Source organism: Sinocyclocheilus rhinocerous, unplaced genomic scaffold (genome assembly GCF_001515625.1).
Source record: "Sinocyclocheilus rhinocerous isolate Xijiao unplaced genomic scaffold, SAMN03320098_v1.1 scaffold259, whole genome shotgun sequence".
NCBI lineage: Eukaryota > Metazoa > Chordata > Actinopteri > Cypriniformes > Cyprinidae > Sinocyclocheilus > Sinocyclocheilus rhinocerous.
In genome coordinates, this window is record NW_015635083.1 from 235,912 (window position 1) to 261,781 (window position 25,870).

At 37.8% G+C, this 25,870-nt stretch overlaps 2 protein-coding genes across 2 annotated transcripts in view; both read right to left on the bottom strand.

The window, feature by feature from the left end:
- The window catches only part of LOC107746668 (olfactory receptor 2AT4-like), a 9,895-nt gene extending 2,015 nt beyond the window's left edge, over positions 1-7,880 (bottom strand). The window contains exon 1 of the mRNA XM_016560973.1: positions 7,114-7,880. Within this exon, the coding sequence (XP_016416459.1) occupies positions 7,114-7,880 (767 nt within the window). The remainder of the gene's footprint in view (positions 1-7,113) is intronic.
- A 13,142-nt stretch (positions 7,881-21,022) lies between these two features.
- Positions 21,023-22,018, bottom strand: LOC107746701 (olfactory receptor 51A4-like). The gene has a single exon (XM_016560996.1). The coding sequence runs from the start codon at positions 22,001-22,003 to the stop codon at positions 21,023-21,025; it is 981 nt and encodes a 326-aa protein (XP_016416482.1). The 5' UTR covers positions 22,004-22,018.
- Between the last annotated feature and the right edge of the window lie 3,852 nt (positions 22,019-25,870).

The window sequence follows — 25,870 nt, forward strand, 5'->3', positions numbered from 1 at the left end:
ATCCACAGCGCGAAGTTGATTTATTTCCTCAGCTACCAGCACGGATCAGCTCTAGGCATGACGAAGCGGATATCGTCCTCTTTTGGAAGGCCAAACAAAGTAGTTTCGCTTTCACAACGAATCACATAGCGCCTTCACGACATGGCGGCGGCAGCAACTATACTACAGCGAGAATAAAAGTTACGTCTTCTTTCTTTGCGTGAACATTTGGGCGGTGTTATGCAAATCTTCCCAGATCGTGACGTAGGTATGTGGGGGCGTGTTAGAACGAGCCGTTTTAGGTAGGCGTGGCTGACTCTTAACTTTTATAAAGAATATCTCTTTGGATTTGAGACTTTAGTCTTTGCAACTTTACAGATCTTCTTTATGCACCAAGAGCTTGTAACACTCCAAAGAGAAAGGAAAAATTGAAATCGCATCATATGACCCCTTTAATTTTTTTCTGGCTTTGCTGCGTGTGTTTGTACATTAGGCTTATATTTAAGACATGCTTAAAGTTAAAACTGGAAAATTGGATGAAGGAAACAAATGTGTAGGCCTATACACTTTATGTAGAATATGTGATAAAGACCATCTGTGTTATCAGAGGGATTGGTGTTAAGAAAATTGGTAAATGTGTAATTCCATATGCTCCACAGACAGCAGGCCACATGACAGTGATTCACAGTGTTAACAATTATCTTAATCTCTCCACTGGGATTATTTGGAAGTATCTAGGCCAATTCTACCACAAATTGATTTATCTGTTAATAATTTAGCACATCTCTAGGGCATATGAATTAATAACCTATAATAATTAACTTCAGCTTAGGTGACAGTAAGCAAAGCAGGATTTTCTTGCATGGTTGCATCAGGTGGTCATTGGTCATGGATTACTTGTCAAAGCAGGCCATTAATGACATCTTGCTTTAACAGCATCACTGTCTTTGTGTCAGTTTTTTTTCCCTTCTCTTTGTTGATTATAATTGACATGTATGTGGTGTCTCTCTGGACCTTTACTGTTTAATTGCTAGGAGACATTCAATGAAATGAATTGTAAACATCATAAAAGCAATTATTTTGTTGCTGATGAACAGTAAATAACATGCATACAGCTGCCATAAAAAGTGTCTTTTCCCCAGAGTCCTAATTTGCTTGTTGTTCTTGGTCCCCAAAGAGGCAGGCCTCCTTCATGATCACTGAGTGACATTTTGTTTATCAAACATTATTTTGTTTGTACATGTCTCTGTGTCTCTAAGTGGCTCATTATCAGGTGAGGTGTGAAGTTACCCTGGAGCAAAAACACTTTCAATCAAAGATGATGCAACTCTTGCTCAGAAGTTTGAAAACACTCACACACAACTTTCTTCATTGATCAAAACTAAATGATCAGTCATTAATAGAAAAGTAACTGACATGTGTTTGATTTTCATTCTCTAATGCTAAACAGATAAATCAATATTGTTTTTGAAATATTTTCACTAGAAATTAAATTCTCAGCCATTCAGACTCTTAGAATAATGCATTTTTAATTACTCTACATTTCTCAAGATATAAATAATTATGAAGTGCCACTAAAACCGTTAAATTATAATATAGGGAGCTGACACATTTTAGAATAGCAATCAGTCATCATATTCATACCATCAACTACACAGCTGTCTGGAATAACTGATTCTGATTGGTTAACTGTGGCATTTAGTGGTCATATCCTGTCTACACTAGACACGAGTGAAAGATCAGGAAAACTTAAGTGTAATTTAAATTAGATATTACATTTAATGTGGTAGTAAAGCGTGAAGTATTGCATTTTATTGGTGCAGAAATAAGTGTGTGTTGTGTAAAACTGCTTATCACTTATTTTAATTAATTAAATTGTGTAATCGCTTACATAAGTAGTGAACAAAAAATAAAAAGTTTATTTTAAAATGCAAAGAACCGAAAATCAAGATGTGTACATAAAGCTCTGTAAAACATTTTACAACACGTGGTAGGCCTCAGTGTAACCAAAGGTTCTACACATTCTCTATCTTCATGCCTACTTTTGTCATGTAAGAAGTGGTCAAGTGCAAAAACCGCATGTGTATCAGGCCCATATGGAAGCATTGTTCTATTTTACTCTGTTATATTATATTATTGCACTAGAACAGGAACAGGACAAATCAGTAAAAAAAAACACACACACACACACACAAACAGGCCATATAAACAACAATAATTAGAAATGCCCTTTCACTGTTGGCGCTTGATCCAGGTTCCTGCATGGCACATTAATCATGCACGCCTTTTCAAAATGTCAGTAAGCTAAGCGACAATTTATGAGATTAATAGCTACTGTTTCATAATGCTGTTAGTTTCAAAACGTCACTTCAGGTGTTTGTAATAACTTCCCTTTGCAACCTAATGTGGATTTTAGCCATATAGCCTTATTGTATTATTTGTACCTTCTAAACTCTACACTTGTTTAGCATTTCTCATGTAAACATCCTTTATTCTTTTTTTTAAGAACCCCAATCCCACAGTAGTACTCATATTCATTAGCTTCATGTTTTATTTGTGTACGTTTATTTATGGTAAACAGTAAGACAGCGATATATTTACAACAGTGAATTACATTTACTTAACTGTAGGGGGCTCCAAAGTAATCAAAATTCACAAGACCACATCAAAGCAAAGAGTATACGTAGAAGGTCTTCTATACTCTGATCAAAGTCCCTATAGTCTTTGACCACATTCAGTTGCTTTAACACGTTGTATTGTATTAATATCACACATAACTATGCTGCCTCATTGTTACTTCAATTCAATAACTTCTCAGAAACGGCCAAAGTCGTCATTGCTCATTCTAACAAGACGCTGAATTAACACAGAGGCTTGGACACATCTACACATCTGATGTTTGTAAAGAATAATTAATTGTGAGCAAAGCACACATGAAAAAGGCCACTATATTATTAAGAACATACTATAGATCGTCCCAGTGTATTGAATTTGAATTAAAAGGCTTCGAAAACATAATATTCTTGAGTCTGTTTTAAGGAATGTTTAATTTGTGATGATGTCCGTATGTCGTCATCGGAAAGCGGGAATTATGAGCTCGCAGTTTGATTGACGGATCTGCAGCGAATTGTCTGTGAGTGAGTGATCAGTTCCTGTATTTGAAACCCTTTTGATAACCCATTTTATTTACCAAGTAATCGTGTAAATACATCGCTATTTCACTAAATGTACACACATTGGGACTAAAAGCCATGGACGTAAGCTCTGTTATCACATAAACGGGAGCAAAAAACAATATGTTCAGGTATGTAACATTAGCCTATTATTCTATTTGAAAGTTCGATAACTACGCATTGACTTTGCACATCAGAAACATAAACAATTATCTCAAAATCAAATAAGAATGAATAATTACTCTAGAAATGTTTTTAACAGCTGCCAGAAAACGCCTAACAGGCTTCGTCTACATCCACCGTGTTTGACCAAAAACAAATAAAAACGACTGTAGAGGTGTATATTTACTGTTAGCAAACTAAGTTAGAAAGACGACATTTGATTATCTGTTGATAGAGAGAAAAAAAATATTTTAAGAGTTCATCTTGAAGGGAGGAATGAAGAGAGGGGTGTGTGTACAGTAGCCTATGCATTGGTGTTAACTTTCTCCAGTTTTATTATGCAACTATTATAGGCTACCTATTATGCCAAAAGATACAACAAGTGGAAAATAAAAAGTGTTAATAAAGTTTTTTTTTCTTAAGGTCACAAAATCACTGCCCTTCTAAACAAAACTTTTTAATTATGTTTTGATCTACAGTACTCAAGGTGATGGGAGACAGGATTCTCCCAGGTGTCAGAGCTGTTTTTACATGATCTCCTGTGTGTCGACACATAGTTAGTCATCTATTATGAGTGCTTAACAACTTAAGTTTGACAAACAGAGTCATTCTGAGACATAAACACTCTTAATCTTTCAATCAAAGATTATGCAACTCTTGCTAAAAGTTTCACAACAAACACAGAAAACGTTTTTTACAGTAATAGAAAATATATAAGTCATTAATGATTTATTCATCTTCAATAATAAAAGTTAGCATCAGAATACACATACAGTAATCTTCTTATTCCTTATTTAGATTAGCTGCAGTAGATATGCCTCATATAAATGTGTTTTTTCTCTCCAGATGTTAAATAGCTTACGTTTCATGGGTGAATGGATAAAAACAATTCATAATTCATTATCTTAGATATCTCAAGATACTATTATTACAATCCATATGGAATATAAGAATTAAGACTCTTATTGTGTGTTGTGGTGTAGCAATATATAAGGTATTAGATGTATTAATATTTTGGAGGAATCGACTGTAGAGAGAGTCAGGATATGAGAACAAATCTGTGTGATCATTGTATTAAACACTGCTGTACTATCAGGCATCATGAACCTTATATTGAATTTGGTTCTGCTCAGTAAGGTGGTGTCATATAAAGAGTTTCTGCACTTCTTAAGTGGCTGTAAGAGTTAAGGTCAGACTCAGCAGCATCCCAGAAAATGTAAAGATTGCAATGACAGTTACAAGTTGCAGACCAGTGAAAACGTGTCCAACAAAACATCTGTATAGTTCACTATTTTTTTTTGTTGTATTTTAATTATTAAATTCTCAGAATAGACTCAGCTAAAAATTCTGCAATTCAAAAAAAGGCCCACCATAAACTTGGGTGTCAAAAGGCCTCTAAAAGTAACACAGATAACCTGCTAGTCTGTTGTACAGCCCAAACATATCCAGAAGAGGGTGACAGAGACAAAGTAATACACACGATTCCTTTAAATCTCCCATCCCTTATTTACCACTACAAATACATGGTTGAATTGTTTACTATACTAGTCAAATGTTTGGATACACTTATTTTATTCTTATTACTATTTTCCAATATTCACAATACATCTTTTAAGCAACTTTAAGAATCAAAATGATTTCAATAACCGTCAGGATGGGCTCTATGTGATAAAATTTCACACTGGCTGTCAAAATAAAATAAAATAATAAGGAAGGGAAAATCTGAAAAAATACATTAAAGTTTAAGCATCAGAATTTAAATTTATCCACTGATACTTATTATAAAGTGCAACTGGCATTTTTTAATCACTTAACTAAGTGTTTGTGTCTGTTTGTATTTGTGTGAATAGCTGCACTAATTCATCAAATGAATTCCCTCTGGACTGTAACATTATACTGAGATACTATTAGAACAGTACGGTAATAAAATATCAGTTGTTTTTAAGTGGCTCCTAAAAGGCTGAGAATTCAATTTGCTATTCAGATATCATAATTTAGCAATGCAGTGGTTCTCAGCTGGTGGTCCACTGGCCTGTTCTGCTGTTCCCTGGACAGCAGGGAAAAATGTATGGCAAATCAAACAATACAGATCTGTAATCATGAAAATAGCTTATCAACCTTTAAAAGGGAAGTGAAAATGCTGCTTGTTAAAGGAATAGTTCACCCCAAAATTAAAATTTGCTGATTAAAAACATCGCACTAATCTACAACATGAATAATCCAGTCCATCAGTTAGCATCTTGTGAAGCAAAAAGCTGTGTCTTTAAGAAACAAATCCATCATTAAAGTTTTTAACTTTGAACCATTGCTTCTGGCCAAGATATCCGTCCATAATTCATAATAGCTCTTTCTCTAGTGAAAAAGTCCATTACCTGATGATGTCCTACCTCTTTGTTCAGAACAGTTTTGGCCTATTTTTGCTTGTAAACAGTGCTTGATCTGTGCATATTTCTTTCTTGATTCAAACAAGAAGACTTTTTAGTTGAGAAAGGCAATATTATGGATAGAGGACTTGTATTTTTAGCAGCGGATGATTGAAGTTAAAAATGTATTGATGGTTTTGTTATTGCAAACACGCAGCTTTTCACTAATGATGTCTAAGTGTGCTAAATCACACTAAAAATAGGTCTTTGTATTTACAGAGTAATTCACAGTTATATTTTCTTATTTATCTCATGTTTTATTACTATAATTGGGAATTTTTGTGTTCTTCAGTTCTATTCAAAAGTGTCACTCTTGTTGATCTCGCATAAGATTGTTTCATTGCAATTTGCTTGCCATTAAGGTATCATTCTATTGTGAACAATACGAGTATGGTTATAATTTTCTCTGTATTATGGATATTTACATCTGTGGTGTCCCTAATGGTGTGGAAAGTGATGGTGGTGGAAAGTGGCTCCTGGAGAGTGACTTGGTTGCAGAGTTTAGCTCCAGCACACAAAGGTTTCTACTGATCCTGATGACCATGATTAGCTGGTTTAGGTGTGTTTATGTTGGCCTAGAGTTATACTCTGCTGAAAGCCCTTACTGCAGGTGGAGAAATTCTTCATCCTTCCTTGAGTACCTGAAATCTGTATGGAGATGGAGCAGTAAGAAGTAAGGCTGGAATACTATACAGTGATCTGTCAGTGCATGCCAGTGTTGTGATGGAGACATGATCACAGTAACAGTCTCAGTTTGTTTATATCTGACTTGTAAATTGTAAAGACCATGGCATGAATGACAGTGACAAAATTACCATGTAGTTCTTAACCTCTAAAACATCACATTTAAGACAAAATGTACATCAGTTGTGCAAAAGTACAGTTATTGACTAGGAACAGATGTTTCGTATACAGATCGTTTTAAACATATTTAATAGTTTTTTTTTCTTTTTGACTTTGTTTTTTGAAATATAGTTTAGTTGAAATATAGCAATTTTCAAAATATACTATATAGCAGACTTCAATGATACAAATTTTGTGGATAAAACTGATGAAATCTTATATCTTCTCACAGTTTCTCTACTAATTTAGTATGTTTACATCTAATACTATTTTGTTTTTGTTGTTTCTTCTAATGTATGACTGCTGTATTAATTTACACACATACAGTGGATACATTCACTTTTGTTGGAATAAATAGGGGATTCATTGAAACTTTTATCCTTTTGAGTAAGGTTTCCTTCACGTCTTTTGTCCTTAAACAGTAAATGAGGGGGTTGATCATGGGTGGAAACAGACTATACAGCATAATAATGACTAATCGCAAATCAGTGCTGAAGTTGATACCAATGTTGCTAGACAAATAAATAAAACACCTGGGTAGAAAATAGAGAGCAATTATGATGAGCTGAGGACTGCAGGTGGAGAAAGACTTCAGTCTTCCTTGAGTGCTCGATATACGCAAAACTGCCACAATGATGGCACAGTAAGAGAAAACAATGAAGGCCAGAGGACTGAGCAACACAACCATAGCAAATGCAAAGGCTGGAACTCCGTACAGTGCCCTGTTAGTGCATGCAAGTGATGTGATAGAAATGTGATCACAGTAACAATGTATAATTGTGTTTCCTGCACAGTAAGGCAGAGGGTAAGCCCTTATTGCCATCATTAAAGGGCATGCGTGTGTTAGCACCCATGCAGCCAGACAAAGACAGAAAATGTTCAAATTTGTGACTATATTAGGATATCTTAGAGGATTACAGATGGCTACATACCTATCATAGGCCATTATTGCCAGGATAACAGAACTGACTGAACCAAAATAGTGCACACAATACATTTGAATGAAGCAACCAGTGAATGAAATACTACCAGCTTGGAACCAGTATCTAGCAATAATCTTTGGTAAGGTAGTGGTGCTGAATAATAAATCACTTACAACCAGGTTTAAGATGATATAATACATAGGTTTATGAAGGCATTTTTCAAGAGTAAAAAGTGCTATAAATGTTCCGTTCCCCACTAAGATACACACATAGGCAAAAAGCAGCAGAGCAGCCACTGCACCATAGTATTCTGGCTGAAGCCCAGGAAAACCAACGATAAAAAAGTCCTTAACAAAGCTGATGTTTCCTGATGACATGATGATCTGATGGCTAAATGAAAAATATGAAAAATTAGAACAGTGTACAACATTTTACAATATTACATTAATATACAACATTGGATAACAGAATCATAATTTTTTTTCTTTTTATCTGTAGCATTTTATCTTTTTTTAAAAAAACATAATAAGGAAGAAAAATGATCACATTATCATCTAATCAAGTTTTTGAGTGAACTGGAAAAGCATCTGATTTGATCTCTATACCAGTAAAATAATTGACTTACAATACGTCTTTTTACGCTCTCCAAAAATATGTCAAAGTCAGAGATATTTAAGGCACATTTTTTTCCCTCTTAATAAGGCGGGGAATTTTGTGGTTGGTCGATGACAAAGACCATATACCTCTTGCGTTTCTTATAGGCTACTAACTAGTGACCAAAGGGATGAACTAACTTACCCATTTTTCTACTACTTTTAGTATACTGAGACTGTGTTATTTTAATGACAAAGGTGACTTTTACAAACCTTTGCGAATGTTTTATTGAAAGTATAATCAAATGCAATTACATTTTACATTTTACAAATTACATTTCTGCACAATTTCTGTATAATTAAAAAAATATCTTGTTTGTTTTTGTTTATGAGCTTGGCAACACGCTTCATTTTAATTATACAAATGTGTCATTAAAAATGTATTGAAATAATGTTTTGTTAAATTTGCAATTTAAAAAAAAGTTTGGCTTTGGCAATTTTATATGCGCTCCGCACTATAACCAACAATAGGTAGAATAGGTAGACACCTGGTATTATGTGTATTAAAAATGGTTAGCTTTTTTTTTTTATCTTGAGTTGCATGTGTTTGCACATTAAGTGTAATCTGTAAATCATGCTTAGAGGTAAGAAGTTAGCATTTGAAAACCAGATAATGAAAGAAACTAATTAACCTTGTGTATAATTTATGTAGAATATGTGGTAAAGTAAACCTGTACATTTACTTTAAGACAATCTGTACTTTTCGAGTGATTGGTGTAAAGAAAACAGATAAATAATTCCAGTATACTCCACTGACAGTAGGCCTCATGACGGCGATTCACAGTTAACACTTATTTTAATAATCTCCCCACTGGGATTATTTGGAAGTCTCTAGGCCAATTATACCACAAATTGTTTAATCATTTAATAATTTAGCACAGTTGGGGGAAGTCACACTGCCCAGGACTGTATCTCTAAGGCACATGAATTAATAACCTATAATAATTAACTTTTGCTTAGGTGACAGTAAACAAAGCAAGATTTTCTTGCATGGTTTCCCCTACTTGCATCATATGGTCATCATAGGCCATCAGAGACATTTTGCTTTAACAGCATTACAGGCCTCAGTCTTTCTGTCTGTTTTTTCCCCTCTTCCCTTTGTTGATTATTATTGAAATGTATGCAGTGTCTCTCTGGTCCTTCACTTTGTAATTGCTATAGGTGATAAAACTGGCCCTAGGCAAGATTTTAGACCCCCCCCCACTTAAAATTCTGTTAAAATATCGAAGAGGCCAGACATGAGCTATACTCCCAAACAGAGAAATGCAATCCACAACTATGCCTACAGTGACAAGTACTTATTACAACAAAGAGAAATATGGAATGTCTGAAATAGTCTTAACAGACAACAAAGGCAACAAAATAAAGGCTACATATTGTAATTTATTTGTAGGTGTTAGCAAGCAAGCTAGCTAATCTAATTAGCATACCCATTTCATTTCCATTTTGTGCATACAGTGGAAAATGGCTTACTTAAACTTAAATAATTTTAATTCATGAATGCTAGATTATAGTCCTAGTCATGATCTCTTTCAAAAGACATTTAGTGCACTTTTTGGTGAATTAAAAGCAAGCAGTAATGTAACTGAAATTAAAACAACATTACATAAGCTTACATTTATTTTAAAGAAAATAAAGTAACATTAAATAAGCAGTTAACTCAAGCAAAAAAGTTCCACAATGTCAGTGTTGCCAGTTAAGATGTTCTAAAAAGGTTATTTCAAAATACTGCATAAACATCAAGGGCAAATACACAGTGATTAACTTGAGAATCTTAACATTGCTCTTTTTTCTGCTCCTCTTCTTTGTGTCGCTTCCTGCCTTGTGCCCCTGATAATTTTCTTTTTTCACTCATTTTTTTTTAAGAAATGATCCTTTCAGAGCACATAAATGGCAAACCTATGCGTGTGCCATGCATAATTAATGCGTTATGATGATGTATTATAACTACGTCATGGCGCAAAAAGTGTTTAAATTAGTCCAACATGACATGTTGATGTCAATTATATTTTATTCTAACATTATTTTAATCAGTTCGATGATCGATCAGTAGCCTACTAAAATTTTAATTGTCAGTATTTGCTTAAAGGGTTAGTTCACCCAAAAATGAAAATTCTGTCATTAATTACTCACCGTCATGTTGTTTCAAACCCATAGGACCTTCGTTCATCTTCGGAACACAAATTAAGATATTTTTGATGGAATCTGAGAGCTGTCTGACCCTGCATAGACAGTAACGCAACTGAAATGTTCCCAAGTCCAGAGACGTAGCAAGGAGATCGGTAAAATAATCCATGGGACATCAGAGGTTCAACCGTAATTTTATGAAGCTACGAGAATACTTTTTGTGTGCAAAAAAAAAAAAAAAGACTTTATTCAACAATTCGTCTCCTCCGCATCACCCTGTATCGCCATTTTGGAGAGTATCCACTGAACGCAAACAGCGTATGTTGTTCTGTGTCAGCTGCGTCTGAAGTATCACCAAGAGTGGGTCAGGCTCCAATTCAGTATGAAACATATCAGATAAAATTTTAAATACATTAGTCCAAAATGGAATTAACTTGGGGCAAAAAACATAACTGTGCAGGAGAGTGGCTTCCTCAAACTGACACTTATCACATAGTTATGTAAAATTATGTAACTTTGTTTTAGCATAATAAAGTCAGTGAAGGATCTTAAATTGTATAAGGCAATGCCTGGAATTGATAGACCATTTATGAATATGCTCTAATGCATTAACCCAGAGCTCGTCACTTATCTTCTCCCTTACTTTAAGTTCCCATTGTGATCTTATCCCCTCTGTAGTTGGTTAAGTCTTTCATAATAATGAATTATAAAGTGTACATAATAAGTGACTAACTCTACATCCAAGTCCTAGGAGTTCATCAAACTCAGTAGGATGAACCTCGTCCAGACAAGAGACATGCTTCCTCACATAGTCCCTAATCTGTAAATATCTGAAAATTACTCTTAGACAAAATATTTTGTTCCTGCAGCTGGCTAAAGGAGGCAAAAGATCCATTTAAATCTCCAAGAGTTCAGATACCCAAATCTCATTGTGTAAATCCAGAGTCCATAGTAGAAGGGACAAATGAGGGATTCCCTCCAATTGGTAAGAGGAGAGACAGGGACTTTATTTTAAAACTTGATATTATCTGTTTCCAAATGTGAATATAAGTTATACAATTATGATTATAGGCAAATTTAGCTAACTTTGCAGGTGATGGGATCACCGCACCAATGTCAAATGGGCTGCATGCTTCTCTTTCCATTTGGATCCAAGTGGAGTGTTTGAAAGTGTGATCTAACCACATTATGATAGTATGAAGCACAAGCATAATAAAAAAAAGAAATAAGTTTGGAAAGGCCATCCCACCTTCAGCTTTAGATTTGCAAAGGTGAGATTTATTTATTCATTGAACTTTATAATCCCACAAAAAAGAATAATTATTGAATCCAATTGTTTAAAGAAAATCTTGGGCAAAAATCTTGGGATATTTTGGAAAAATATAGGATTTGAGAAAGAAAAAATCAATTAAAACATTAAAAAACATTAACCGTTCCTACCAAATAAATAGTAAGGGATCTCCAAAACGGAATACTATTTAGCAATTTAGTCACAAGAAGGGGAAAATTAGCTTTACATAATGACTGAAAACCTGTTGTGACCTCAATTCCTCTGTAAATTTATGATTTGCAATTTTAAAAGGGAAGTTTTGAATAACTGAGGAATCTTGAACCAGGCATTAATTCACTCTTAGACCAGTTTATCCTGTACCCTGAAAATGTGCCAAAATGAGATATAATTTCTAGAATAGATGGAATGGTACACTGAGGTTTGGTAATGTATAACAGGTAGTCATCAGCATATAGTGAGATTTACTTGAGGTTCTCTTTGCGTTATGCCCATATATATGGGATCAGAATGGATAGTATGTGCTAGAGGCTCAAGTGCCAAACTAAAAGTAAAGGAGACAAAGAGCAAACTTGTCTCGAGTCTCTATGTAGTTGAAACAATGGAGAGAGCAACCTATTAGTAAGAAGTCTTGCACATTGCTTATAATAAAGAATTTGTATCCATTTTTCAAAGTTATAACCAATATTAAATTTTCTCAGCACTGCAAAAAGATAAGATCACTTAAAAAGCCTTCTCTGCATCAAGGGAAAGAATAGCCAAATCCTCTGTTACATTGTGAATGTAGATTATGTTAAAAAGACGTCTAAGATTTGAAAAGAAATGCCTATTTGGAATAAATCCTGTCTGATCAGGGTGAACAACACTAAAAAATCTTGTAAAAAAAAACGGTCAAATGACAGTCAGCTACGGCTGCCAAACAAAAACTGTAAAAGAATATCTTAATTGAAATAAAGTGCAAAAACATTAATTTTACAGAAATTTTCATTAAAGGTTTTACAGAAAAAAACCCTATTATTTTACAGATTTTTCCTTGTTTCAATTATATTATTTTACTTTAATTTTACGGTTTTTGTTTGGCAGCCATAGCTGCCAGTCATTTGACCGTTTTTTTTACAGTGTAAAACCCTTATTTTACATATTTTTCCTTGTTTCAGTTACAATATTTTACTTTAATTTTATGGTTTTTGTTTGGCAGCCATAGCTGCCAGTCATTTTTTTTTACCGTTTTCTTAGAGTAAATGCTTTATTTTTACAGATTTTTCCTAGATTATTACAATGAAAGCACTAAATGTTCTACAGAGAATTAATTACATTTAACATTTAAATCTTGTACTGATGAAGAACATACTTTCATCAAAATGTTGAATTAAATATTTTCAATTTAAAAGATTAGTTCACTTCCAGAATAAATATTTCCTAATAATGTACTCACCCCCATGTCATCCAAGATGTTCATGTCTTTCTTTATTCAGTCGAAAAGAAATTAAGGTTTTGAGGAAAACATTCCAGGATTTTTCTCCATGTAGTGCACTTCAATGGGTTGCCATCGGGTTGAAGGTCCAAATTTCAGTTTCAATGCAGCTTCAAAGGGCTCTACATGATCCCAGCCAAGGAATAAGGGTCTTATGTAGCGAAATGATTGTCCATTTTCTAAAAAATAAATAAATTCTATACTTTTTAACCACAAGTGCTCGTCTTGCACTAGCTCTGCATCCATGTCTTCACGCGTTACGTTGGAAAGGTCACTTATGATGTAGCTGAAAGTACCGACCCACTGTTTACAAAGCGAACATTCAAAGAAAGTTAAACGCCCTTTCCAAAAAAAGTAAAAAAAAATAATAAAAAATTAAAAAGAGAAAATAAGTTTTAAAATAAGTTTTTCGCCCTACCATACTTTTTCCAACGTGATTACATAATGTATGAAGATGAGCATTTGCAATCACAATTAGAGAACTCTTTAATGCAATTTTTACTAGTGACAATTGAATTAGAGAGCTCTAAAGTTGCATTCTTACTAGTAAGAATTAAAATTAAATTAGAGAGCTCTACAATTCAATTCTTACAAGTAACAATGTCAATTAGAGAGGTTTCTAATTCAGTTCTTACTAATAAAAATTAAATTACAGGTCTCTCTGATTAATTGTAATTGTAATTATCAAGCATCGCATTAGTTCATGCTCAGAACAGAACCATACCGCCAACACTAACAGTATGCAATATAATTGTAATAAATATACTTTGATGAAAGTGGTCCTGACTGAATTTACTAGTAACAACTGAATTGCAGAACTCTGTAATTTAATTGTTGCAAGTGAAAATGCAATTACGTAAAAAAGTAACGCTGGGAATATTTTAAGCTGAAACGGCTTGCCACGCAAGTGGGTGTGGAGATCACAAGTGTGTGTAGAATTTTTTGTTACACGCTTATAGAGTTATAAAAATGCAAGTGTTTACAGAGCTTTATTTTGATTTTGATTTTGATTTTGATTTGATTTGAATACTTTGCATTTAATATAAACGTCTAAATGTCTGTACAGTTATCCCCATAACAGATTACACAATTTAGTAATTGTGGTGCTTCTAATTAAGTGATGAAAAGCAGTTGCAAATGTTGTACAAAATACACATACGCATGTTTGCAACAGTAAAATATGCGACACGTTATGTTTTACTAACAAATTAAATGTAATATCTGATTATTATTTATTAATATTTAATTTACACAGAAAAGGTTTCCATGACATCTCACAAGTTCTCAGCAAAAAGTCTCACAATTTATTTCCAGAACATGATGCATGATGGGAAACGCTTAGCACTGTATACCACTTCGGTGTGTTGATTGTTGCCTTGTGCGCTAAAGAAATGACAGCACATATGAGTTATCAAATTGTTGTCACTCATGTTTTACTGATAGCCTACATCTGGCCTAAAATTTTGAAGCAGCTCCGGGCGGATGACGTAGAACGTCGGCGTTGCGCATGCGCCGCTCAGAAGTAACGAACGCGGAAGCGCAGGGGAGAGATCAAAACAAAACAACGGTCACGAATTAGAAGTACAAAACGAGGTTTTGTAAAGAAGAATGTCGGAGGATTTCGATATAAGCCAAGAGGAGACTGGTTTTCCTTTGCTAAAGTAAGGAAACTTTGCTTCCTTTGCTCCTGTAAACAAACGTTGGTTTTCACGAGACTCACCGGCACTTGTGCAACGCCGACATCTTACGTCATCCTCCCGGTGCTGCTTCTGTGTATAACTGTTGGCGCAAGCTAGATTAAAGTGATTATTACGTTTTGAATATAGATATTTGGCGCAAATGATGGTAATTACAAGATACACCTGAACCAAATAACATAATCAGACACAGACGGGAAACTAGGTCAGAGAACACGTGGGAACAAAAACACAACTACAAGTCCATGACTGTGACATTGCCCCCCTCCCGGAAGGCGTGACCTCACGCCACAGGAAACAAAGGGTGGGACGGAGGGGAACTTAGGAGGAGGACAAAGGAGAGGGGTGACAGGGGATGGCAAAGGGCTGGAAGGCAGGCTGACAATACAGGTGGAGGTTCAAGCGGAGAACGGACTTCCGGGAGGAGGACGACGATGTGTCCAGCATGGAGAGGAAAGAAAGGAGGGGCCAACTTGGAGCAGGAGGAGCCAGGTGGGACCCAGGCCTCAGCCATGAAGGCAACCTACGGTGGAGCCGACGGAGGGAGGAGCCATGGTGGAGGAAGGGCTGACAACTCCAGGGGGCCGACCGACGGCGGCAGAGAAGGTAGTGGTGGAGCCCCAGGCGGAGACAGAGAGCCGACGAGCCAGGGTGACGCAGAGGATCCGGAGGGCCAAGGTGGAGCAGATGGCTCTGGCGACCAAGGTGGAGACGGTGAACCCGGAAGGCCGCGGTGGAGCCGGAGCAACAGAGGACCAAGGTGAAGCTGGAGGGAAGGAGGAGCCTGACAGAGCCAGAGGGACGGAGAGATATGAGACACAGCTGGAGGAGTGGAGTCCCGAGGCGGCGGATGGTCGACTACTGAACAAGGCGGAGTCGGAGGGATGAGGGAGCCCAGCGGAGCTGGTGGACTAATGGGCCACGGTGGAGATGAGAGAGCTAGGAGTCATGGTGGAACCGCTGGGTCGACGGGCCTCCATGGTTATAACAGGAAAGACAAGTAATTCAAGACAGGTTGACAGTTCAGGACAGACAGGGAGTTCATAAATGGCCTCCATGGCCGTAACAGGACAGGCAGATGATGACGGAAGACTGGGTACATCAGAATAAAAGTCTTATCAAGTCCTCTGTGTCCAGCCTCAGCTCACCCTCAGCGGTACTACAGTGGGCGGGGCTCCCCTCCGCGCTTTCGCGCTCCACTGTGATATCCTTTGCAGCGGGCTTTGTTGCCAGCTCACGCACCCGATCAGATGTCACGTGAGGCTCTGGCTCCGGGGCGATCCACAGCTCTTTCGCTTTTTTCAGCGATGGCTCGTCTGTCGTTTAACTGTCTTTATATTACTTCCACATAAGGGTAATCCACATAAAGTAGGCAGGAGACACACACACATGCAATGTTAAGACCGGACAAAGACATACGGAACAGACTTGAACTTAAGTAGTGGAGCAAATGGTGGTAATTACAAGACACACCTGAACCAAATGACATAATCAGACACAGACGGGAAACTAGGTCAGAGAACACATAGGAACAAAAACACAACTACAAGTCCATGACTGTGACAATAGCCTACCTACCTCTAAACCTACCTATTTAATACATTATTATTAAACACTCGTTAGGCAGTTGATGTTACGGGACGTGGTTGTAGTCAAGCGCATGACAATAGAGTAAATGTAAATAGTCTTTAATTCTAAATTCCAAAACAAGGGACAGGAGAATTCCTTAGCAGCAACACACATATTCCATTTCAAAACATTAATCCAGGACCAAGAGTGAACAGAAAATGAAGGCTTATAAAGACAGGCAAACAAAAGGAGTAAATGAGATGATTAACCAACACAGGTGAAAAGAATGAATGTGCTTAACTAATAATGAGAACAGGAACCAAACCAAATAAGGACAAACAGGAACATACACGTGACATGTCGCCCCCCTCCCGGAAGGCGCGTCCCGCGCCGTAACAGTACCATCGGGGAGGGGGGCAGGCACTGGTGCAGGCTGGTGCAGGACTGGAATAGGGCCGAGACAAGGAGAGCCTCCAGGGAGGATCAGGGAGTTCAGGGGGTAGAGCAGGCAGTTCAGGGGGCCATGGCGGAGCAAGCAGTTCAGGAGGCCATGGCGGAGCAGGCAGTTCTCTGGAGGGCGCTCGGGAGAAGCGGGCACTGGAGGGCGCTCGGGAGGAGTGGGCACTGGAGGAGCGGGCGCTGGAGGGCACTCTGGAGGAGCGGAGCTGGCTAGCACAGGGGGCTCAGGAGACGAAGGAGGGCTGGACAGGACCAGCGGAGGCGAAGGAGACTCAGGAGACGATGGAGAGCTTGACGGGACCAGCAGAGACGAAGGAGACTAGGGAGATGAAGGAGAGCTTTCTGGAGCGGACTTTAGGGAGAGGATAAGGGCGGAGAACAGTCTTTTTCTCCTCATCCTCCTTTTTTTGATTTGAGGTGAAGGAGTTAGCTGCTGTCATCCTCGAGCTTGAGAGTAGAGCGTCCAGAGGCCTTGAGAGTGGAGCGGCCGCTGTATCTGGGCACCAAGACATCCCATCGTACTCCACGAGTACTCCCAGGGGCACAGGTGTGGCGGTCATGACGGGCTGGGAATCAAAAATGGCGGTCGGTAAACTTGACAGTGGAGCGGCCGGTGATCCTGGCTGATGAACGGCCGGCGGACTTGACCACGAAGCGGCTGGCGGGCTTGACGAAGGAGCGGCCGCCGATCCTGGGCAGAGGACTAGGGAGGAGCTTAGGAGAACTCGGGGAAGTGCGAGAGGAAAGGAGGGAGCGGGCTCATTGGAACCGTATGTGGAGGGAGTTGGCTTGTGGTGAGCTGGAGCGTCCACATACTTCCAGATGGGAGGAGGGTGACGATCCTCCACATCGACTAGGTACTTGGAACCATTTAAATCTAGAACGTAGTTTATAAAATCTGCTACGGGTCTGCAGCAATCGTCAGGAGTCAAGAATCTAAACAAATTATCATCTTTTAGTCCCATCAGGAAGCACGCATTAATCATGGAATCACTCCAACTTACCAGATGTATCACGCTCAGAAACTCCTCAGATACTGCTCCAAAGGCCGTCCCTTCTGCTGGAAATCCATGAGAAAATCCTCTGCCCAGTTAATGTTGCTCAGTTCAGTCATCTTGTTAAGGTCCTGGATTCTGTTACGGGATGTGGTTGTAGTCAAGTGCACGACAATAGAGTAAATGTAACTAGTTTTTAATTCTAAATTCCAAAACAAAGGACAGGAGAATTCCTTAAGGCCAAAGTATACTTCGGCCGTCCGCGTCCGCGCACCGTCCGCATTACGTCATTTCCGTCATCAGGAGGGCTCGCGGACAGCCACGCACCAACAGTGCACGCGCAAGGTGAAAGTTGAGACAGAGCACAAGTCAAGTAGGTGGTACTGCGCCTGTGACGAGCTCGTCCGTCCGCACTCATCCGCGGTTGAGTATACTTTAAAGGCTGTACGCGAGACAGAACTGAACGCGGAAAGTGAAGTATACCCGGGCCTTTAGCAGCAACACACGTATTCCATTTCAAAACATTAATCCAGGACCAAGAGTGAACAGAAACTGAAGGCTTAGGCCCCATCCACACGGAGATGCGTTTAGCTGTATACGCATAAATTTTGTATCGTATAGGCGTTTGTCCACACGGATCCGGCGTTTTGGGAGAGTGAAACCGATATTTTTTGAAACCGGGTCCCAGAGTGGATAAATCTGAAAACGCCACCCTTGTGTTTTCGTGTGGACAGCGAAGGACAAAAGGAGCAAATGAGATGATTAACCAACACAGGCGAAAAGAATGAAGGTGATTAACTAATAATGAGAACAGGAACCAAACCAAATAAGGACAAACAGGAACATACATGTGACAGTTGATTTCCACTTTTATGATGTGATATGTGGTGAGAAAAGTAAGAAGAGCGAGTTCGGCCAAAAGTGGACTCGAACCCTCGTTGATCACATCATACGAGCATTACTCTCTGACCTAAGCCACTGCTGATTCTAACTACCATTGTCCAACGAGATCAAATGAACATGGCACAAGTCAAGTCAAGTTTATTTGTACAGCGCTTTTCACGATACAAATCATTGCAAAGCAACTTTACAGCAAATTAAGTTTCTACAATATTTAGTGGTAGCTTATCAGTGGTGACTGTCAATTAATGTACATATGGCAGAAATGTACGGAAAAATCAATTTAAGACGTAATAAAACAGACGATGAACACTATTAACAGCAATTATTATATGATGCAATCAAACTTATAGCAAAATGTGGTAGTTCTGTATGTTGTTTCAGGGTTGGCATCATCTGAGGTCCTCTGAGGGGTTGGCATCATCTCTTCTCAGGTGTTCTGGATCCAGACTGAAGCTTGTGTAAGCTTCAGTCTGCACTTGTTAAAATTACAAATGACTTGCTTCTTGCGTCAGACCAAGGCTGTATCTCATTGCTAGTTTTACTTGATCTTAGTGCTGCGTTCGACACTATAGATCATGACATACTCATAGATCGATTACGTCTTGTTGAGATATATAGTTGAGTATCATAGGCATAACAGTTGAACTACAAGTGTGTTCATTCTCAGCACTTTATTTGGACTTTTTTCTCAAAATTTAATGAGTTTTTTTGAAACACAATGACTTTATTCTCGAAATTTAATTAGTTTATTCTCAACAATTTATTTCGAAATTTTTTGCTAAATTTAATTTTTGTTTTCTAGAAACATCCACTTTATTCTCGAAATTTAATTAGTTTATTTTCAACATTTTATTTAGAAATTTTTGGCGAAATTTAAAGGGGTCATATGATGCTTTTTTAAAGATCATTATTTTGTGTATTTGGTGTAAATCTCGCATTGTAATGACTTTAATCTCAAGGTTTTATTTTTTATTATTGCTCAGCCCTAATCCTCTTCCATAATATTTAAATTCAGTAAATATTTTATGACAGCCATATCAGGTACTTTCCTAAAAAGACAGGTTTATGATGTGTGTAGTAATAGATCACACTAATATTAGGTTACTTTTAGCATTACCCTGGAGTTAGTTCACTCTCCGTCTATGCAGCTATATGTGTGGGCAAGCCTTGCAATGCCTGAATAGAGTAAAGCTACAATTTCCTTTGACTTTTCCAGCTTCCAAGCTGGCTTTCTGCAATAGTGATGCCATGTGCATGTATTGATTGTATTGTTAGATTTCTAATCAGTAGGGGTTGAGACCAGGGGTGTCACAACGGGGGCAAAAGTGCATAGGGCCCAGAGGCTTAGAGGGGCCTGCAACAATGCCACAACAACTTGATCTTGAATGCTATTTTTGGATTCCTGTGTCCATTTGTGGATCTGTTGTGCTAATAGTGGTTTTCCTTATGACACAGTAAAAAAAAAAAGTTGGGTTAAAACATGACTGCCTGTTTAGGCTATAGGAGCCTAGCTGAATAGCACTGCATGATACAGTATTGTTAATGATGAATCATGACATTTGTAGTGTTCCTATTGTTATTCCAGCAGTCTCTCCCCCCGAAAATGGCCCATCTCAATGTCATTGTGTTATTTGCAACTTATTATCTTATTCATGTATCATTTTATCTAGTAAAACTGATCCTTTGCAGTGCTACTTTTAGAAAGGTTGCCCCTAAATAAACGAGATAATAACAAAAATTAAGAAATTAAGATTTAATATGTGTAGACCTTCTTTATCAATAAACATGATTACCTTAAGCTTGCATCAATAAATTGATTTCTAATTCATGTTTAGCTTTTATTCTTTATTGTACAGCAAATACAGAAATAACAAAAAGTTGAGACATCGCAACAGAGAGACAATAAAAATAACCTTATCAGCAGATCTCAGACATACTCGTGTGAAAATGGATCCTTGGTTTGCATTATATGAATGATATGAACAAACATGACAGTTAACAGCATTTGGGTGGATGAAACCTTAGGGCAACATGAAATATGTCAGCATAATACAGACTGCTCACAAAAAAATATTCAAATAGCTTGTACAATTTTCAGTCTATTTTGTTGTTTTGTCTTGGGGTCAGTAATTAAGAACACAGTACAAACTGCATATCGCTGCTGTTCACCAACACACATCACGTCTCAAACGCCCACATGTTAGGAATGTAGCAGAGTGAATTTAACTATTTTCTGCTCATACACTGTTATTTTCCACATAATGAATCTAAAAACATTTATGAAAAAATATATTTAATTTTTCATATAGGTAATTTAATTCCTAATGATGGAAGAACACAAACAATCATTACCATCATTTTGAAATGTTCTTTCTAATTGGCACAATTCTGTTTTTAAGCAGTTTTTGAATTAAGACTCTGATTTCAGCTGTGTTTAAAACATAAATAATGGGATTTAACATTGGTGGAAGAGACAATGAAAGAGATCCACTGATGACTCTGGCATTGGCAGTGAGAGAAGTAACTAATGAAGCAATACAAATGCATATGATAGGAAGAAAGAAAGATACAACCAACAAAAGGTGAGAAACACAGGTCTGCATTGCTTTTAAACGTGCTTCCCAAGTTGTAATTTTACTTAAGGCAAAAACAATGCTCATATATGACAGGACTATAATGATCAATGGTGCAACGAGGAACAAAGCTACGATGAGGTTTGTTAAGAACATATTAATGCTGTTGTCGTTGCATGCCATCCCCAACACTGCTCCATAATCACAATAATAACTCTGTACCACATTAGATTTACAGAATGAAAGTTGTGTCATCAAAGACGCTGCCAGGGCCACCAGAGAAGTGTTAAATGCCCATATTACTACAAACACTAAAGACATGACAGTATTATTCACTATGGCATGATATCTTAAAGGCAAACAAATTGCAATGTAGCGATCAAATGCCAGAACAACAAGAGTGGCACTTTGCAGAGTAACAAAGAGGTTCACAAAAAACATGTTAGCCAAGCAAGCATTGTAGGACATGTACTGTGAGTCAGAAAAAAAAATCTTCATCGTGTTAGGAATCCATGCATTAGTTTCACCAAGGTCAGCCAAGGCCAAGTTAAACACACCAATGTATTTTGGACTGTGCAAACTTCGTTCCATTGCAATAATGATGAGGACTGCAGAGTTCCCAATTACAGTAATAAAATATGTGACACACAAAAATATATAGTAATAACTGCTGTATGGTATTCCTGAAAGTCCAGTGATGAAAAAGTATTCTGGACGAACAATAGACATATTCTGGACAAAACTTGCATTTATAGAACTCATGGCAGCTTTGTGCTTTGATTTGAACAAGTTGAAAATAGAAATGACCATGAAGACTTAAAATTTAGGGAATTCACAAAATTGTCATCTTACTTTTCTATCAGCTATTTTCAAATGCTGAAAGTATACCTTTATGTAAAGTTTCTGCATAATATTTCAATCACAAACCTGTATACATTAAGTTTTAGAGCCAGAGCACACAATGACTGTGAAAGTCTAAACACTTGTGAGCTGCTTTGAATATTACTCAGCTGTAAATGCTCGTCCTTATTCTCTTATATTACAAAGATCATTGTACATTTGCGTCATTGAATCCAAATATATCTTCTGATTCATCTCTTTAGAGATTCCAGACAACACAATGATGTAATACTATGCTGAAGTAAATGTTCTGGCCACTGCTTTAGTTTTGATAGATTTTTTTCACTAGTCTGCAAACAGGCATCAGAATTGCCCTTTGTGTTCTCATTAATGAACATTATATTACAGTAACTCAAGGATATAGTTAATGTTAAGTCTATAATGTGACACTAGCAACTGCAGTACAACTTACTAGCTTGTCCATGCATTGGGCTTTACAGCAAGTGGTGGAAATGGCTGAGGTCCACTTGAGGGCTCAATTCAAATATGCATACCCCTATATAACAACCAGTGTTGGGCTCATTAGTCAAAAATATAATTTAATACTCATTACTCTTTTCAAAAATTATTATTACTTCCAAAAAAGTACTACTGTCAGGGAGTGAACTGTACACTATTTATTAGGGGTGTAACGATTCATCGATATGGATCGATACATCGATACGATGTCTGACGATACGATACATCGATGCCACACGTAAAATATCGATATCTGTAGTATAAATAGGCACCTTTATTTTGGCACTGTCCACATTTTCACATAATGTCCATCTATGCATTACCGCCAACGCGTGCATTCTCGTTCAAACTCACGTATCAGGACTCGATATAAGGACTGCCCGAAGGCACAAGGTGAGCATAAAAGACGCTCGGGATTGTTTGCGGAACAGTCGAGCGCTGTGTGAGAAGTTTTCTGCGCACACATCTGAAGCGCGCGCACACACAGACAGCCGCGTCTACACCGCGCGAATACTAAATTGAGTTCTCTTCTGCTTTTTTGTGCATGGATGAATAAATACAGACAAAATTACATCAAAATGCACGATTTGGCGAATATCCTAGTAAACACAGTCGGTTAGTAGGCGGCTGCATATATGGGAAAAAAAACACCTAACCCTAAAAAAAATTCTAACAAAAGGTTTCTCTGCTGTTTTTTTGTAGTATTAGGTGTCCTTAATAACATACTAAAAGTTTACCAAAGTTTGACCACTAGAAAAGTGTAATTTTCAAGATGGTGTCCAAGATGGGCAGGAAGCCCTTAAAATATCCTAACTCCTTCATTATTTGACCTAGCCAAGTAATCTTGGTGTCTAACCCCATGTTTTCTGGGTCTATAAATCCATTGGACTTGTCTAAATTACACTGACATGATTACATACTTATGGAATACACAATTTTTGTGAGATTACTGTAAGGTTTTATCATTGTTTGGGGTGAACCAGAGATGTAAACGATTTAGCCTATGTCATGTAACTCCTACTCAGTACGTGTTTTTGGACACATACCCCTTTTTTGCTAAAACACAGACTTGACACATTCAATGTAAAAGTTATTGCACCCAAAAGTAACTTAAATTGGAGTTGTATAACTTTGATCATAAACAACTCTGAATTAGCCCGAACAGAGGCCTGTGTGTGAACCCTCTAAAATGGTCACTCATTTCAATTTGAATAAGGTAATACATATGTAATGCATCCTCTATAGATGTTTTTGAGTATAAAGGTGGCATTATACTAAACCCAACAAAACTAAATTCACAATTTTCAGCAATTCAGAAGATGGTGGAAGAGAATACTGACATTTGATATTGCTTGCCTCATTGAAATGTTGTTGGCAGCACAGTGTATACCATTTTGCTCAAACAAAATTCATCCTTGACTACTTAAACCACCCATCACCCCACCCAGATTTCTAACACATGAAAAAGGCCAACAATGTGAGTGTGTTAAGAGAGGATGACATTGTTGAATTAGCTTGAGGAAAAAGTACACTCCAAATGCAATTTTGACCATGAGTCATGTTGTTGTAAACCAAGAAACTTGCCCCATTTGCTGTAAAAACTTAAGAGATGGCTCTGATGTGGTTGAGGTTCATCAGAAGGGAGCTGATGGAATCAACAATGCAAGTGTACAAAGAGGCGATGACGTACACATTTCCGCTGGTGAAATAGTACACTCAAAATGTTGACAGAAGTACATAAATAAAAAAGACATTAAAATCCAACAAGAGAATAAAGCTGAGCCACCAAAAAGAAGTGCCAGAGTAGCAACTGGTCCTTTCAACAGCCAAACCGATTGTCTTTTCTGTGGGACTACGATAACTAATGGAAGTAAAGACACAAGTAGTGTTAAGACTGATACGCTCGCAGAGTCCATTCTTGAGTGTTGTGACAATCGTGCAGATCAATGGGCTTTCACTGTAAAAGGCAGGATCGAGTATTATGGCCATGATCTACATGCTGCAGACTGTGTTTACCACCACTTATGCAGTAGTAGTTTTCGTAACGGATATAACATACCGATACAGTTCCAGAAAGACCCAGAGGCAAAGCGCAGAAAGTCTGGCCGGCCCAAAAATGAAGATCAGGAGCAGGCATTCATGAAAGTTTGCTCTTACCTCGAGAGTAATGATGAGGAACAGTTGACAATTACACATCTTCGAGACAAAATGAAGGAATCCCTGACAAACCCAGATTCTGCACCATATGGAAATCAATACCTCAAGAGAAAATTGAGAGAACAGTACCAGGACAATGTACATTTCACTGAAGGGGAAGGCCTCCATGACATAGTGACAATGAGAGAGAAGACATCACAAATAACAAGAAAAGGATGAGGAATCCCAGAAACAAGCGATCATTCAAACAGCTGCGCGATTGATCAAAAGTGATATCAAGACCAATGTCTCATCCATTACGGATCAGTATCCGAGCACAAAGTCACTTGAGCTTGACTCTGCCCTTTCGTTTGTTCCTGAGACTCTCCGTATACTTTTGAATGGACTTTTTGTGGGTAAGGAGACAAGCCGAAAGGTTGCAGGAATTGGACAGGCAATTGTCCAGGCAGCACGACCACGTGCTGTGGTAGCTCCATTATGATGTGCCTGCACTGCAAGGCCAAGTTGTATGTATCGGTCACAATTCCTGGTGGATACCCTTCATGGAATGGGATTTGGTTCATCATACAAGGAAGTTTTGCGTTTTGAAAAGAATGCAGCAGATTCAGTTGCCCCAGATATGTTAGCGGATGACATAGATGTGCTGGACATGGCACTTCTTTTTGCTGGGGACAATGTTGACCACAACATCCTTACTATTGATGGTAAGGAGACCTTCCAAGGAATGGGAATCATAGCAGCAATCACTCCAGGGCGAAAAAAGGACTGTATCATTCCAAGGAGACACATTACCAACCTAGATTTTGCAGTGCAAAGTAAAATCCCAGTCATCGAATATCGCTTTGCGAAACATGTGCGCCAAACCATCGTGTTCAACGACCTCCCAGCACTGATCAGCTGTGACAGAACAGTTGATGTCCTGTGGGAGCTCTCACTGAACTTCAAACAACAAACCCCAGGGTGGCAGGGAATGATGCATATCATTCATCAAGGACTAGAACATCCAGGCCAATCATCAGTTGTGTTCCTGCCAATGATTGACCTGTACTCTGGAGACAAAACGTGTATTTTGTCCACCTTGGATTTTGTTTGTGACCTGGCTATCAAACACAA